Source organism: Stegostoma tigrinum, chromosome 13 (assembly GCF_030684315.1).
Source record: "Stegostoma tigrinum isolate sSteTig4 chromosome 13, sSteTig4.hap1, whole genome shotgun sequence".
In the NCBI taxonomy this organism is placed as follows: Eukaryota; Metazoa; Chordata; class Chondrichthyes; order Orectolobiformes; family Stegostomatidae; genus Stegostoma; species Stegostoma tigrinum.
Window position 1 is genome coordinate 13,859,804 of NC_081366.1, and position 17,885 is coordinate 13,877,688.

At 39.7% G+C, this 17,885-nt stretch overlaps 2 protein-coding genes across 8 annotated transcripts in view; one reads left to right on the top strand and one right to left on the bottom strand.

Moving 5' to 3' along the window:
- faxdc2 (fatty acid hydroxylase domain containing 2) overlaps window positions 1–5,205 on the top strand; it is a 48,278-nt gene extending 43,073 nt beyond the window's left edge. For all 6 annotated transcript variants that reach the window (XM_059650587.1, XM_048543396.1, XM_059650588.1 and 3 more), the window contains 3 exons: window positions 49–154; window positions 3,752–3,918; window positions 4,808–5,205. In XM_059650587.1, coding sequence (XP_059506570.1) covers window positions 49–154; window positions 3,752–3,918; window positions 4,808–4,961 — 427 coding nt within the window. In that variant the 3' untranslated portion in view covers window positions 4,962–5,205. The remainder of the gene's footprint in view (window positions 1–48; window positions 155–3,751; window positions 3,919–4,807) is intronic.
- Window positions 5,206–7,368: 2,163 nt separating this feature from the next.
- Window positions 7,369–17,885, bottom strand: part of larp1 (La ribonucleoprotein 1, translational regulator) — a 105,163-nt gene continuing 94,646 nt past the window's right edge. For both annotated transcript variants that reach the window (XM_048543161.2, XM_048543162.2), the window contains exons 18-20: window positions 17,695–17,804; window positions 16,569–16,696; window positions 7,369–15,389 (exon numbers count right to left, since the gene is read on the bottom strand). In XM_048543161.2, coding sequence (XP_048399118.1) covers window positions 15,177–15,389; window positions 16,569–16,696; window positions 17,695–17,804 — 451 coding nt within the window. In that variant the 3' untranslated portion in view covers window positions 7,369–15,176. The remainder of the gene's footprint in view (window positions 15,390–16,568; window positions 16,697–17,694; window positions 17,805–17,885) is intronic.

Here is a 17,885-nt window from a genome sequence, read left to right on the forward strand (position 1 = left end):
TTCCTGTTTGTCAGTTCATTTGATTGGCGTTTCAATCATTCTCTCCAGGCTTTTCCACCATCCAATGCTTTACAGACACATCCACAAGAAGCATCATGAATGGACTGCCCCGATTGGCATCGTGTCCCTGTATGCACATCCTGTTGAGCATGTGGTAAGATCTGTTTGCATTTGAACTGCACAAAAAGTCAATATTGCTCGTGGCAAAAGGTGGCAAGCAACTTTCCATAGGCATCACTGTTGGGACAATTTCTTACACTAACAAGTTGGAATTGGAAATAGAATTTCAACATTTGCTTATGATGCCTGTGGACCATAAAGAAAATACAGGAAGACATTGACAAATGTGCAAAGCTTCTGAACTTCAAGAAAATTTGTAAGGTGGTACATTTTGGCAAGAAATATATGGACGTTCATAATCTTTGGAAAATAAGTCTGAATTATAGAATAGTACACCTCAGCAGGAGGACATTCAAATCGTTGAGTCTGTGCTTTCAAATCAATTGAATCTGTCTTTTCTGCCCCTTTTTCACATGTTTTTGCAAATTTTTCTTCAGTTATTTATCTAATTATCTTCCCAAGGCTACTGTTGAATCTGTGTCAGCACATTTTCAGGCAGTGCATTTAAATCTCAACCGTTGTCGCATTAAAAAAAGTTTCTACATATTTTCTGTTTTGGGCTAAATGCCTTAAATCCATGTCCTCTGGTTACTGAATGTTTAACTGCTGGATACAGTTTTTCTTTACTTATTTATTTGACCACACATTCTCAGCTCTGAGAGGGATAACCCCAGTGTCTCGAGATTTCCCCACATATCTAAAGACTTTCAGCATTGGTACCATTCTTTTTATTCATTCGGGGGATGTGGATGTTGCTGCCAAGCTCAACACTTATTGCCCATTCCATGGGGACAGCTAAGAGCAACCGTGTTGCTATGTATCTGGAGTCACATATAAGCCAAACTAGGTAAGGATGGCAGATTTGTTTACATATTTTTGCAATTGATTGAGTTTACATGGATTTCATTAAGGCTTTTGACACGGTCTCACTTGGTAGGCTCGTTAAAACACTAAGAGCTCATGGAATCTAGGGGTACTTTAGCAAATTGGATCCAAATTAATTGGCAGGAAGCAGAGGATGATGGTTGTTTTTGTGACTAGAAGCCTGTACCCAGTGACATCCCACAAGTTTTGAGGTTGGATATCTTGCTCTTTGTAGTGCACGTTAATGATCGAGGTATGAATCCAGAAGGTATAATCAGTAAGTTTACAGATGATATGAAAATTTGTGGTGTGCTAAACAGCAAGGAAGAGTATCTCAGACCACAAGATGATATGGACAGAGTAAATGATGGCAAATGGAATTTAGTCCTGAGAAGTGTGAAATGTTAACTAACAAGGCAAGGGAGTATTTAATAAGTTATAGGACTCAAGGAAATGCAGAAGATCAGAGAGATTTTGGTGTACATTTCCATAGGTCTTTGAAGGCAGCAGGAAAGGCAGATAAGGTTATTAAGATATATGGAATACTTGTGTTTATTAGTCAAGACATCGAGTACAAGAGCAAGGAGGTTATGATGGAACTTTTGTCATGTGAGTTTGGCCACAGGTAGACTATGCTGTCTGCAGTTCTGGTCACCAGCCTACAGAAAGGATGTAAATACAGTGAAGAGGCTGCACAGAAGACTCTGCTTGCTACAGCAATTCAGCTATGGAGACTAGACAGGTTAGGATTGTTTTATTTAGAATAGAGAAGGCTGAAGGGCAGTTTCACTGAAGGGGACAGATAAGGTAGATGAGAAGACAATTCCCCTTAGTTGAGAATCAGTTATAATGTAAGAAGCCATAGATTTAGAGGGGAGTTGAGGAAAAACTATTTTCATCAAGATGGCTGTGGGTATCTGGAATTCACTACCTGAAAGAACGATAAAGGCAGGAACTTTTCAGGACATTTAAACCCTATTTAGTTGAGCAATTGAAACACCTATGGGCCAAGTGCTGGAAAATGAGATTAGATGTATATATGATGAACAGCATGAAGATGGTGGGCTGAAGGGCCTCTTTCCCTGCAGGAAAGAAACTGACTGCATCAGTGTCATTCACAGTCCTTTCGCACTGCAATTTCCTGTGCAATTTCTCTAAGTGCTAACCTAAATTATCCTATCTTGTACTTAATTGGCATGTGATAGTAGAGATAATAGGAACTGCAGATGCTGGAGAATCCAAGATAACAGGGTGTAGTGCTGGATGAACACAGCAGGCCAAGCAGCATCTTAGGAGCAGGAACGCTGGAAGGGTCTAGGCCTGAAACGTCAGCTTTTGTGCTCCTAAGATGCTGCTTGACCGACTGTGTCCATCCAACTCCACACATTGTTATCTGGGTTTCTCACTTTGACATCCTTATCTCTGAATTCTTCTTCAGCACCTCCTGAAAATGTCTCCAGATATTCAGCCCTTTTACTTTTGATGCCATTGTTTACCTCATGGACCACAGCTGTTTCCCTTCCCTGCCCAAAATGTGCTGCGTTGCCTCAGTGATGTCCTTTATCCTGGGAGGCACTGCACCATGTGAGACTCATACCAGAGATTACAGCAATAACTTTCTACTCCTGTATGATTGTTGCATTTCTAAACTGTGATGTCAGCCGCCCCCCCCCCCCCCCCCCCGTTCAGTCATGTACCCCATTGTGCCAGAGATGTGCTATAGAATGCATTCTGTGGAATTGTCTTCATCTTAATTGATATTGTAATCTGAGGATTTCTGCTTCCTACACTGCTGGATGACCACTCATGTAACGTCTTCCCCAATCTCTCAAGTTGCAGGCTCACAGCTTACAGAAATCTGAATGCCCAATGATTCTTGCCAGATCATAAATCTGTTACTTGCATTTGAACGAGTGAAACTGTTTTGTGTGTGCATGGTCATTCAGAACAGTTGAATTGGGCATTCTGATAGAATGGCAGGCAATGGCTATGAGCTACTGCGTGATTTGGCTTGGGTTTGTGAACTTATGTTGCATTTTTGTTTAAGTTTGTTACTATTACTTTAATGTTAGATCTATTACTGTATTTACACCTACCAAGATTTAATTTTATATTATCAGTATTAAAAGGGAGAGAAATGTTTTGAGCAGATGGTGGCCTTGTGGTGATATTGCTAGATTATTAATCCAGAAACTCAGCTACTGTCCCAGTGACCTAGGTTCAAATCCTGTCATGGCAGATGGTGGAATTTGCATTAATAAAAATAAAGTCTGGAATTAAGAATCTGTTGATGGCCATGAAACCATTCTTGGAAAACCCATCTGGTTCCTAACATCCTTCAGGGAAGGAAATCTGCCATCCTTACCTGGTCTGGCGTACATGTGATTCCAGGCACACAGCAATGTGGTTAACTCTCAACTGCCTACTGAAATGGTCTAGCAAGCCAGTCAGTTCAAAGGCAGCTAAGGATGGGCAAGAACTGATGGCCAGCCAGCAATGCCCACAATTGAATAAATTAATTCTGATTACTTTTGGGTTTAACATTATCCCCTCAATTCAAAGCTCTAGTACTTTGTCAAATTCTCTTACCCTGTCTCATCTGAAATGTTTATGACTGGGTGATTTTTCTTTTGTTGTAATTGCTGTGTGAAACCACATTAATTATATTTTGTGGTGCATGTTCACTTCTCTTTTTCTATCATACATGGGTTGTCCAGGTATCAGTAGAAGAGTTTTATAGCTTGAGACTTTCACTTCTTTCCCTCAGATGTCTAACATGCTGCCACCTATGGTTGGACCAATCATCCTGGGATCTCATGTGGCAACTACGATGTTGTGGTTTTCGTTGGCACTGCTGCTCTCCACAATTTCACATTGTGGTTATCACCTCCCACTACTGCCGTCACCAGAGTTTCATGATTTTCATCACCTCAAGTAAGCATTAAAAGATTTGTTCAATTTGGGAGCTGTAGCAAGTAAAATCTCCCAGAATTTAATTATCCCTCACTACAGAGTCCATTGCACTGGACAGGCCAGGCAGAAAGAAATCAAAGTTAAATGTTGTAAAATGTGAATATTTCAGGTGGTATTTAGTAAGTATGTAAGATGGGGTGAGATTGTTTGTTTGTTTCTCTGGTGCCTATTCCTTGGGCTGAAACTCAAGTCAGTTCAAAGTGACCATGCCTGGGGTTCAACGTGTTGACAAGTGGTCAGAGTTGACATGCTCAACCCATGGCTAGATCAGTTAGACCAGAATGTAAGATAACAAAGTGTGGAGCTGGATGAACACAGCAGGCCAAGCAGTATCTCAGGAGCACAAAAGCTGACATTTCGGGTCTAGACCCTTCATCAGAGAGCTGAAGGGTCATACCCAAAACGTCAGCTTTTGTGCTCCTGAGATACTGCTTGGCCTGCTGTGTTCATCCAGCTCCACACTTTGTTATCTTGGATTCTGCAGCATCTACAGTTCCCATTATCTCTGATATGTTCTGGTGTGGTTTGCTTATCTGTTGTTAATTAAATGGAGTGAGACTGGCTTCTGTTACTTGGACTGAAATTAATCTGCCCTCAAATTCTTGGCTGGTTTGCTTTGCCAAGTCAGTTACTGTCGATCCCATAAAGATGGCTATTAATGAGTTTGCTATGTGTGGGGCAGAGTTTTAATTCTTTGACAAGTGCCCTACAAAATTAGGGAGTTACTTCAAATTCTCCACTTCAATTAAACACCCTTTGAAAAGAATATTTTTAAGCCTGATTTCTATTGCTGAGAGTTTAGTCAGTGGTGGCATTTTATCACGTGAGTGAACAGGCTGTGTTTTTGCAGGTTTAATCAATGCTACGGAGTACTGGGAGTCCTGGATCGCCTACACCAGACTGACACCATATTCAGAGAAACCAAAGCATATGAGCGTCACACACTCCTGCTCAGCCTTACTCCTCTGTCTGAAAGCATTCCGGACTCCCCCAAGCACAAGTGAAGGATCCTTAAAACCTCCTGGTAACTGCATAATCTTTTAACCCTTTCCTCATGGATCATTAACACTTACTGGTTGCAGTTTGGCATTTTGAGGATTTTTTAAAATGCTCTTCTGAGAAGTCTATCTTACATGCTGATGTTTATTCAGAAGCACTAACTGCAGGGACTCAATAAATTAGTGGTCTAAATCATAACTTCTGTAAATTTTTTTTATAGTACACAAATAAAGTGTGTTTTAAACTGTTGTTGGTTTCCTCATTGCTCGTTCAGGGTATCAGTAAAATCATTTCCATCCATGCACCGAATAGGAAACTCTCTCCACTTTCACTCCATTGTTGTTTTTGCTCAGACACTGTAAAACAGAATCTGATCATCACTGAATCCCTATAATCACCTTCCTTTTTTTCCGGAGTTGATCTGAATAAACCATACCTACAAGGAAATTCAGTGGCAAGTAACTTGCCTCTCGCCTTCCCCAAAACCATCTACAAGGCAGACGTGATAGGGAATACTCTGCACTTGACTGGCTTTGTGAACCTCCTGTTTGAAGCTATCCTTCGCACTTACACCAATTGTCCTGTTCTTCCCACAAGGCATTAAATCTCACCAATTTCCTTCTAATACATTTCACTCCTTTCAAAGCTCATGCTGTAGACAATGCCAATGGACAGACTATCACAATCAGAAGACCATATCCATAAGAGTAGAATTAGACCAAATGGCTTATAAAGTCCACTACACCTTCAATGAGATCATGGCTGATCTGATAACTACCAGCTCTGCATTCTGACCTTATCACTATAACTTTGCAGTAAAGAATTCCACAGATTATCACTTAAAAGTGACTCCTTACTCAGATTATGCCCGCTGCTACAAGGGTAAATAACTTCTCTGCATTTACACTGGTAGGTTCCCTACAAATCTTAATGTTTTCAGAAAATACTGGAGTGAGACTTGAACCTTTGACTCAGAGCAAAGAATGCTGTCCATAATCATAGCAGAAATCCCTACATTACATTTTAAAATATTCATTCACTTGCCATCAATAAGGTTAATGTGATGGATTAAGTTAACATCATGGCTGTGACAGAAATCTGGCTGGAAGGGTGATAACAACTTGCCCTTAAATGAAGCTTTCTGACTTAGCTGCACTTTCTTATTGCAGTGTTACTGTGGCTGAATCACCAGAACACACCTTGAGCTGCTGTGTTACTCCTCTGGCACTGAGCATCTTGCCTTGGTCCTACCAACTCTGCCAAGTATTGTGCCAAGTTTCTCTTTGCTTCTTCCAGCAGCCTCTGCACTGACTTATCCTTGTTTATTTCAGATACATCTCAAATTTATCATGATTGGTTTCTTTCACTGTCATGCTAAGGCACATGGAGAGCAGACAGGAAAGTGGAGGTATGACCACAACCAGGTCAGCCAAGATCTTGTTGAATGGTGCAGTAGACTTCTCCAATTCCCAAGAACATCAACAACTTGTCGACTAAAATGTTTGTAACCATATGTCTCGACATCCTCCAGTTGCTTGGCACCACTTTCCTCAACGGTTTGGTAGGCGACTCCTCCACAAGTTAACAACCAGACTCCTTGTGTAAAGCCTCTCATTTCGCACTCTTCAAAACTGACATGCAAGATACCAAACTTGTAAAGGGAAATTATATTATTCAACTGGAGGGGAGGGTGCTGATTTGGTTAGACTATGATTGACATGGTGATGCTGCAGAACTGTCCATCATAGTTCACTATAAAACTCAGACCAGGCATGTTGACTCTGGCCAGGCCTTTTCCATGGAGAATATAGCAGAGATTTGAAATCTCCAAGGTAAAGGTAAAATTGCCAAAATACCCAATGATCACAGGTTTCCTTCTCATTAGAGAGAAATTGAGTTGGACCAGATGTAAAAATACAATTACAAAAGGTCAGAGGCTAGGAATTCTATGAGTAACTCATTTCCTGACATCACCAACCCAAGGAAACCTAAACAGATAAATAGAAAGCGGGACATAACACCAGCGCTTCACCGGAGGCTCACTGATGATGTTACCTAGAATGGTGACGAAACATCTGAAAACTAACCTTCCAGCTCAGCAAGCAAACTCACATCCAGAACCTCAACCTGAGCTACAAATCTTCTCAAAACTCGCTAATAACATCCCTTTCTGTGTGCTTGGTATGACTCCAACCTGCTACAATATTTAGTTAGAAATATAGGTCTAATTGAGGAATAAAGTACAACTGATTAGATAGAACACAGATTAAAAACATTTAGAGACTCATGTGGATGTTAACCGTGAAAAATTCCATCACATTTAGTAGGAAAAAGATATACCTTAAAGAGGGCATAGAGATTACACACATGGTCCAAGTGCACAACTCTGACAAGAAGTATAAACAATAGTTTAATCACCATAAGGAGGTCTGGAAAGACACGTAGTAACATCACACCTAGGGTGAAATTAAAATATCCATTACAGAGCGAAAGTAAAGTATTAATTACAGAATAAATACTGGAACCATCCAAGTGATAAGAATGGCAAAGATTCTTACCACATGAATACCATTAGAAACCAGCAAAGCACAACATTCATTAAGACAGATAATTTAAACAGCTTTACTGATAAATATTTAACAAAGGATTCTTTTACGATTTTAAGGATAAGGAAAAGATGAAAGGAATACCCATAAAATCTCTCTACTCGTAACCTTTAACAGAGATTTTTCTAAAATTGAAAGAGTAAGGGAGAGATTAAAGAAGTATGAAACATCACAAAGAAACTGACTAAATAAAAACTCATCATAAAGTCTTACGAATAATTAAGGAATAATGTTAGTTGAATCAGCATTGCATGAAAAGTGCAAGAAATCCTCATTTGCAAAGCAGTTGTGTCAAAGCAATACTAAAAAAATTGCAAGACTCTTGCACTGAAAATTTATAAGTATTAGAAGCCCTCAGAGAATACTTCTCAAAAAATATTCCCCCATCACAAAAGATCTATTTGATTGAGGTTTCAAGATAATACTACTTTAAATGTTGACGGATATTCTGTTAGCTATTCTTAGTTTTCTTAGATAAGAGCAGTTATAAATAAATTGGATTTGATATGAACTCTTGACTATTTTGGCAAAGCAGTAAACCTACCTACTTAAAGCCTATTGCTTGTTAATTTTTGTTATTAAAATTGTAAAGTTAGTAAATTGTCTCATTCAAGTTTTCTGTTACAACTGTAACAAATCTTAATACCCTTTACACTTCCTTAAATGGGCCATGTATTTTCTGGCGAGTAATGGAACACGTGTAGCATAGCTAAGGCTTATTAAAATTAAACTGGCTACTTGGAGGACAGTAACATTCACTGGCAGCAGCTTCTCCTGTGGGATAGAAACAGAAAATAGGCCATTTGGCCCTTCAAGCCTGGTCCACCAGTCAATACAAGCATGGCTGATAATCCATCCTCTAATGGTTGCATGTATCTTACAAACACAATTTTTAAGCGGTTGTGAAATTAACTAGCTTCAAGTCATCAGATAGAGGTTATCAGGGCAGCAGTCCTGATATAAGTTAGCTCTTCAGAAAAAGTTAAAAGCTATAAATCAGTTCAAATTGATGCAGAGTTCTCCCAAATAATTGGACAAAGTACGTGAGCCAGAATGCTGTCAGGGCAAATATTGTTTGCAATATCTAGTGCCTTTTGCCATTTCCTAATAGGACTTGAAATGAAATAATTGGCCTGAAGTTTGCCTTTGTAATGCAGGGACCATTACAAAGGGGTAGAGATAAATCATGCATTCAGCACTTGTGACTAAATATCATGTGGGAGCAGAGCATCATTACTGATCTGAAAGCATGCAATCTAGGTGATGCAAGGGAATCAAATTGCACAAAAAAAATTGTTTCAGCACAGAAAGAGCATCATAACCTCAACTGAGATCAAACAAGATGGAACCTCAAAGACAAACTCCAGGACATTCTTAGATTATGCTTGGACAGTCTGACTGGCATTAGTTACTAACTACAGCCCTGCTAAGCATCGAATCCTAGGCACAGTCAGTGGGTTTTCTACCCATGCAGTGGGAATACACAGATTAGGGGACAAAAAGCATTGAAAGTCAAACTCCAGCTCTTTTTACACTGAAATAACCAGACCCAAACAATAGTCTTTTTAGTGTTTTTTTTAATTTTTTGTACATTTTAATTGTTTTTTTTATATAAAAGGAAAGCAGAATTACCACAAATTACAAAGGGCAAAACACTACCCGGAAGGAACCACATCAGACTAAAAAGCAAATACTCTAAGTGATTAATAGTTTATGTTACAAGCTCTTGTTCAAGTATTTTACAAGTTTGTTTTTTTAAAAGTGGGATAAATCTGCATCTGTTGTAGTTTCTATTATTACAGCAGCCAGGATAAGGAGACTCACCAGCATCCTAAGCAGGCACTCTGGGCATCCACTTCAGGTTAATGTTTCACTCAGCCTAGCTCTGCATGTCTATATTTAAACTGCTAAGGAACTGTAATAAATACTGAGCCACACATCGCTGTAAGAGGTGATTTCTGGCTCATGAAAGCACCAGATCCCTTTTACAAACCATCAATTGGTCAATCTATTTAACAATAGGTTGTGCTCAAAGCTGAACCACCTGACCAATATTCACGGTGGTTGAAAGCTAAGAGCATTAGTAATGAAGCAGCTGAAACAGAACCATCAGCTTTCAGTGGAGAAATAAAGGACAAACACAGATGTTCTGCCAGGAGTGGCACTTCAGATTCAGAGATGAGAATATTTGGGTCTGGATATTGAATTATTTTGGGCTGGGTAGGGTAAGCTGGTGAATAGAAATGTACTAGTGTTCCAGCATTTATGTTTACCATCAGAAGTCATACTGCAGCTGAGGACATGGTTGCCCACTCCTGGGATGACACAGCCAGCGCTTGGCCTGCAAGGGCACAGCTGCGACAGTTTGTGGAGCAGGATTGCAATATGCGAATCTACGTGGGGTTCAATTATGAATTTGCCCTTAAAAGGACACACTCACTTTCTGCTAAATGCAGCTGCATTCACATTTAAAACATAATTGCACTAGTGTTCCAGCATGTATGCTTAATGTAATGACCTGGCTACCCCAGCCCATAAAGACCTGGCTACCCCAGCTCTTGGGGGCAAGAGTGCAATACACGGAGCCTTTAGCCCTGTCCGTGGTTCCTGTACAAGTCTGCCCTTAAAAGGGCAAGCTCTTACTCCTTATGTGCAGTAGCAATCAAATTAAATAAACTAAAAGCCCACTTACTATAGGCTTTGGATGGAATCTAAAATAAAACAGAATGACCTGAAGCAGTCTTGATATATGTGAAATGGTTGGAAGTTGAAGTGAACTGAACTAAACTAAACTAAACTAACAGGAAACTTGCCAGTCAGAATGGGCTTAGACACTGGTTTTAACTTTCCGAATGAATATTTGTGGGAAGAAATGTCTAATAAAGAAAGGAAACTAGTGCAAGCCCGACCCCACAGAACAAGAAACTGCTGCACACTTACAGCTCATTGATAATATTGGAAATAGAATTAAATGTTCTAAAGAAGTGCACCTATTTACCCCTCATACAGTTGCTGTCACAAAACAAAACTGACCTCAAGCAGCCCAGAATTCACAAAGCTGTTTTTAAAAGGTACACTCAAAGCACTTTAGCAGCTTGTGCACTATTTACAGAGTTAAGAGTCATGAGGTTTCCCATAATCAATTCCCAATCTTCACATAAACAGTAACGTTGACAAACTCGTGACGCAGTTCAACAGGGTACTTTGTCCAAATCCCCACCATATTAAGGCAACCACCCCTCCCAAATATATCAATGCTGTTCAATGCAGTGAAATATTCTAGTCTAACTCATGACCTTTCCTTCCTCGTTCTCACTCTGGGTTTGCAATCTCACAGAATATTAGAGACTTTACTCTGAAGAATTCATAAACAACCTCTGAACTGATATATACTACTGCTGGTTCAACAGTGGAGAAATCTGGAGCAGGTCCAGGCTGCAATCAGGAACAAGACCTTCTGTGTCACTGTAGTTGGCATATGCCTCAGTAATTTCACACAATTTCCGTTATTCTGGAGAGAAGACGACTGGATTCTTGAGTAAATGAACTAAACAGAACATTTGAAGAGATACGAGTCATCACGGTTTACCAAATACTTCAAAAATCTTGCTAAGTTGCAAGAAAGTTAGAAGCAATTTGAAATGTGGACCTTTTCCAGAGATTTAACAGACTAGGTACTCCTGATCAACTGGAGGTTCACATCCTCCCCTGCCGAGGGGTTTGCACATACCCTGGATACTTCACTGCACATTCTCTAGATTCTTTATAACTCTGTAACTTCAAAAAAAGAGACTTTTGTATTCTCAGTCAAGCTGTTTGACATGACTAATACTGAGTGGGCTGTCAGTGTCTAGATGGACAGTTAATATCTATAAAATATTTCAGCTCAGTCAATTCCAGTCTTCAGTTCAGGGCCTTCTAAACTCTGAATTCTAGTGCAAAACTGAAATCTTGTGTATGGCTTGCAAGTTTAGAGTAGAAATTATTTAGAAATCATGGAAACATCTGGGGTCACCCAAATACTGACAATGTTCAATGGGCCATCCAGCCAATAGACAGAACCTTAAACATCTAAAGGGCAAACTTGCAACAAAATGGAACAAGTGGATATTGTGGCTCCAGAAAACAATGCATGTTAAACCAGGTTCTGGCATCACGTGATTTTGCTGAATGTTAAGTCGGCTCTTGGAAGTGTGCAGTTATATCAAGCTTAAACTCATTCCAAGAGCAAACAGCTACAAGTGTTAAAATGGGATATTTCACAACAACGAAGTTAAGTTCATCATTTAGAATACAAATTAAAGATCTAACCTTCAGACAGCAACAAGCGACTGGAAGAAAGATTGCAGCAGTCCGAATACAGACATGCTTAAATGTCTTTGTTTAGCCGAACAGGTAACCAGCAGGTTAACCACCTTTTGCTATAAAATCCAAGAACAGCTAAAATAATTGGAAAAACTGCACTCAAGTAAACCAGGGTGGAAGGGAGTTCAGCTGCAACATCAAGCTCTGTTGTAGAGCTGTCAAACTTTTCACTGAGTCTCACTGCTCATGAGGGAGATCAGTTTAATTAGCACGGAGAAATGGTTTAAATTCTATGCCTGTAGCAAGAGAGTTGTAGACTGTGTCCTCAGCAGGTTGAGAGAGAAGCTGGACTACTAATTATATATGTATGCTGACAGTTTAAGTTGCGGTACTTCACCTGTCAACTGGCTGCAAAATTCAACAGTGGCAGTCAGTAGAGAGCAGAATGGGTAGGTGTTCAGCTAACAAGGCTGGGATCCGGAGACAATGGACAGGTGTTCAGGTGAACAATGCTGGGACAGGGGGAATGGGCAGGTAGTCAAGCAAACAAATGCAGTGGAGAGGGGGCATAGAAAGCAAGGGAAAGAGAGAGAGAGAACGGACAGGTGTTCAGGGAAACAACATTGGGACATGAGGTCAATTTAAGGTCCAAGTGTACAACACAGGGCAGCGGGGGCAAAGGGGCAAGTGGTTCAAACATTAAAAAGGGAAGTGGAAAGAATAAAAAAAGTCAAAATGACTTTTAACCAGCTGTTGGTGGAAGATGTACCTTTCACCCAGAGAAATGCAGAATAAATCCACAGCACCTTTGTTTTTTTTAATAATATGTGCAACTAACTTATTCCCAGCATCTGTGAAACCCAGAATTTCTTTGGCAAATATGGCTAGTTTTCTCACTCCAGGAAAAAAAAATGACATTCAGCTATAATTGTTTTCATGGTCTCACATTATATACAAATCGTCCCATGAATCATACACTGGAGTTCTAAATGCAAGTGTGAGTGTAAAATGAGCAAAAAGAAGTTTAGCAAATATTCCACGTTACCTGAAATAAAAACATGTTCAAGACCTAGGTTCCTGTCTAGTGGAGGCATTTGTTTTTTACAAACTATTTCTCATTTAAATAAAAGCAGCTTCACATTCTCCTAACTGAGCTGGCTGAGGATTCAGGATGCCTCAACCTTGAATTACTGCCAACAATGCAGTTTTCTTTAGTTATAAGTACGTCAGTCTGATTTGCATGAAAATTCTGGTAAAATTGGTCAAACCCAACTGATTTACAAGTGATCATAGCCCTGTATTACAGGAACTCCTGGGAGTCTCTGGGACTCCTTCAAACAATATGGTGTAAACAATACATGTTTTCAAAATCACACTGAGAAGCAAAGTCACTCCCCAAGTTCTCGTACATTACTCAAAACTTCTTAAACTGACCTGCTTTAGTCAGGATCTTATTTCCTACAAGTGGCTGCTGTCTTAACTGACTCATCTTCATGAAGAATTAGCATCAATGGCAAATGTTAGCCTAAAGATTAAACATCCATCAACAAGGACCAGGGAGCTTCGCGTTCAGGAAGTTCAGCACAGAAGCAAGGAAGGCATAAACATCAGTCAACACTCAATCCACAATTACATCTACCTGATTTTACAGTGGCAGATGAGACCAGTCAAAAAATTCAACCCAAACCAGTTACACAACAATATGGGAGCCTTTCCGCAAGCGCTGGAAAGTCACAAAACCCCTCCAGTCTCCAAAGCAGCCCAGGACATTCTACCAAACATTAATGCCACTAACTGGCATGGAAGGGAAGATAAAGCCTGCTGACAGAGCAAGAGGGATAGAGGAAGAGACAGAAAAGAAAGAACAAGCATGCGTGAGAAGATGGAAACTAAATGAGAACAAACAATAAAAGCACTCAAAATGCAGGAGTCAGAGAGCAGCAAAAGTGAATTTACTTTCACTAAGAGCACCATCCAAAGAGATGGGTCATCAAACTCTACTCAACAGCTCCCCTAAAGGAAAAGCCAGCCCAGAATCCGAGCTCGGAACTCAGCTGCAGTTAGAAAAGCAAAGCTATCAGGCTTCTCCCAGTACCAGCTCCCCTAGAGCCCAAGAATGCAATTCATCCATGAGAAACATGCATACCAATCACAACATAATAATGATATTACAAATATCACAGTAGCGTGTCCCAATGGGCTCTGACGTAGCTAGTCTGCCATAATCACAGGGCTCAGTTTTTCTGTACACTGCTAACCAGACCACAATAAATGTGACAATGATTAACAAAATGAAAATGCAAAGCCTTGTACTCCTAGTGATGGTTGCATTTCCAGAACAACTGCTAGAATGATGGGAGTTAAGATTACCACTGTACCAAAACATCGAAAATAAAATCACATTGCGACATCCCTACGTAACACACATTCTGAGAATGATGTTGCCGGATATAAATTTCACCAATGTTACTGCTGTTACTCCAAGCAGGCAGCTCATCAACTAAGACGGAACTGGGCTGTAGCAATTTTCAAAGTGATGCCGGTTTGGGTTTGGAAGAAGCAAGACGACAACCGGACAGGAGCAATAAAATGCTTGTGGCCAAAGGCACTGCAGCAGTGACTTTGACAAAGAGTTTGACATGGGGCCAATGAGCCACTGCCAGGGCTACTTGCTAACATCTTTATACCTGGTTATCAAACTGAAGTCCTTTACCACAAACAAGCGGAATAAGGCCTGACAGAAAGGTTATCTGCCACTCAATAGGATTTGCACCTTAAATCACCTTCCCTATTTGATTCCGCCTGCGGTAACTTTTAAATCGGGTACAAACAAAACCTTGACAATTCAAAATCCAGGATAAGGAACTGATAATTTTATCAAGATTAGAGGCCAATAGGAGAGTCATTAGCCGAGCGAGCAGAATTTAATATATGCTGCCCAGAAACAGGAGCAGGCAGTAATAAGGCATCTTTTTAATCCCGTTCTCAAGGGACGGGTTTTGATTTTTTTTGTTTTTTTTTGTGTTTTCTGGATATGAGTGAAGCTGTATTGTCGAACCCCAAATCAAGCAGGTGAATTATATTTTAGCCAATTGTTCTCATGCAACATTCATTCATATGGGTGAAAGACGTGAAACTGGCTTTGAATACAAGTCTTCAGGCAGATGATACATTTGTCCACTGCCCAGCATTGAAGAATGTCTGATATCTGATATCTGGCCCAGTTTTTCAGTCAGTCAGTCAGTCATCGAGGTGACAATACCAAAGGTTCAAATAAAAGATCCAGAGTTGAGGGTCAGAGTCCAAGCTCTATTTGTCTGCAGTTTCCACTTCCTGTGAAGCAGGGTTCTGGCTCAGAGTGGGGTTGATTTCTTCTGTTGTGGTTTTGGAGGGGAGCTGCATCCCAGTTGCAGCTTCACTGGTGGCGCTTGCGATTTTACTGGAAGACGATGATGGCAAACGCCTTTTCTCTTCTGCTCCTGAAGAATGACGCTTGCGGCCAACTTCATCACAAATTGGTGGCTGCAACAAAAACAGTTATTGTACAATTTGGTGAATTGCATTTCTGATTGATTACAACTGCATAGTGTTCTCATTTTATGCTCAAACGTTTTTCATTATAGGTAAGAACACAAGAATTTTTAAAAAATGATCATTTATCAATGTTTCAATGTTATGTTAAACACTATAAAAACAGATTGTGTGCCTTTAAGAGACAGTAATTCTACACTAGAGCCATAAAACACAGCAACAAAATTAGATCATTTGGTCATCGGGTCTGCTCCATATTTCAGTCATGGCTGATATGTTTGTCAATTCCTTTCTCCCCATAACCCCGAGTCCCTTACTAATCAAGAACCTACCAGTCTTAAATACACTTGATAACTCAGCCTCCATTGCGTTCTGGGGCAAACTGTTCTACAGATTAACCACCCTCTCTGAAGAAATTCTTGTATTCTGCAGTAATGAAGCTCACTATATGTTGCCAAGTTTCACATCATCACAGACATCAAAACTGTACAAGTCCAGGTCATTTATATACATTGAAGCCAACATGCTTACTGCAGACTGGAGAACCAGGCTACACTATCATCAGTCAGAGAAGCATCCATTCACCACTGATGACTGCCTCATATCCTTCAGCTAATAACACATACAGATTATCACTGGCCCTTCAATATGAAATTCTATTTTCTAAATATGGTTGTTATGATTTACTTTATCAATACCATTTTGAAATCCATACATCCATCAACTGTACTATCTTCATGAACACTTCACACTACTCGTAAGGCAGCTATCAGGTTAAACAGGCAGTTGCCTTAACAAATCTGTCCAGTCACTTATGATTCTCCAAATGAAAATTAATTTTGTGCTTGACAGTAGTCGGTTGTAATTTTTTTGCCACTGGAGTTAGACTATAGTTAACAGGTTTATACTCTCACCAAACCCCAGCTTCACCCTCACCATTTTTGAGTGTCGGTTCAATTCACCCCTAAAGAAGAATACGTTTAGGATAGAAGAGCGAAAATCATTTTCAGCAGATGCTGCCTTAGTCAGGTGGGGATGCAGCAGAGTTGAGTTTGAGTGACTGAAGATCATGGCTATGAATGTAATCTCATTCATGTAACAATTGCCCTCCCCATCCAGAAGACAAATTATTCATTCAAGGGTTAGTGAGCCACATTGTGTGTTACTTACGTCCACTCGAAAATCTTCCAGACGTTTAAATTTGCTGAGGTATTCTTGAAGTTTTGGATCAATGTCCAGATTCTTAGCTTTTGAATACTTTAGATAAGCCCAGAATTTCTCTAATCCATACAGCTGCCCTAATAAATCAAACAAAACAAAAAATGCAAAAAATTTATAATAATTTAGGGCACTTAAATCTATTTTGTACTGAAACTATACTTAATCTATTCAAAGTATTAAACTTATTGTGTAAAGTCAAGTTCAAGATGCTCCATCTAAGCATTAATGTTCTAAAATTAATCACCATAATAGGTATCTAAAAGGAAGACAACAGCATTCAATCCTCCAGACAAGTATGTAAAACCGAGCCACTAAAATTCTAAAATTAAGCAGTGACAAATCTAATCAGTGATTGACCCAAACATGCTAAAACCAATGAAAAAACCCACACTAACTCACTAAAATTGATCATTAATGATTAACTTTAGGTCTTTGTTAAAGTGCAGAAATCAACCTGTGATAAACTGATAATCAAACAAAACTATCAATTCTTTTGGGGATAAGAGAATTAGGGCATTTGTACTTCAAGTCATTCTCTCTGTATTAAGGGCCTTCTCATGTTGGGACCAACCTTACCACGCACCAAAGTAGTACAACAATCAGCCACAGAACAAGCCCAGAGAATGCTGGATAGTCGCTACCAATTATGGCAATTTTTGATCACTGATGTTCATAGGTGAGCCAAAAACAAATCTAACTTCATCTGATATCCACTGGCATTGCTCAATGGGAAGTATTGGACAAACAGACATTTCCCTTCTTTAACTTGTGCTGCTCAGCAAACATGAGGGTGCCGAATCATGAGGATCTTTTATTCATGATATGAAACTTTAGAATATGTTACGCCATTAAGGTCTAAAATGTTTTGGTTTTAAAAGTCTATTTGTCTCCAACACGGTCTCTCATTTTTAATGATGGAAAGACTCCTCTTCTGGGTCTGAATTCATGGGCTTTCTGAGACAACTAAAAAAAAATCCAAAAATGCAAGATGTCTAAGAATCAATAACCACACAGATATTCAATCCCAATTTCCAGGACAAAGAGAAGTTGTTGATACAAGAAAGAAACATTTTACCTGCTTCATAATCCACAATGGTTTCTTCCTGGAAATCCTTGAAGATCTCCGGTCTAAACTTTCTTTCAAGGCCATAGCTATAATATCTGAAAAGGCACTCCAATCCGTATCTTCGGAAAACAGACAGACAGGCATTGTGACATGATATTTTGGACAGACCACAGATATAAACTCCAATATTATCAGGCCAG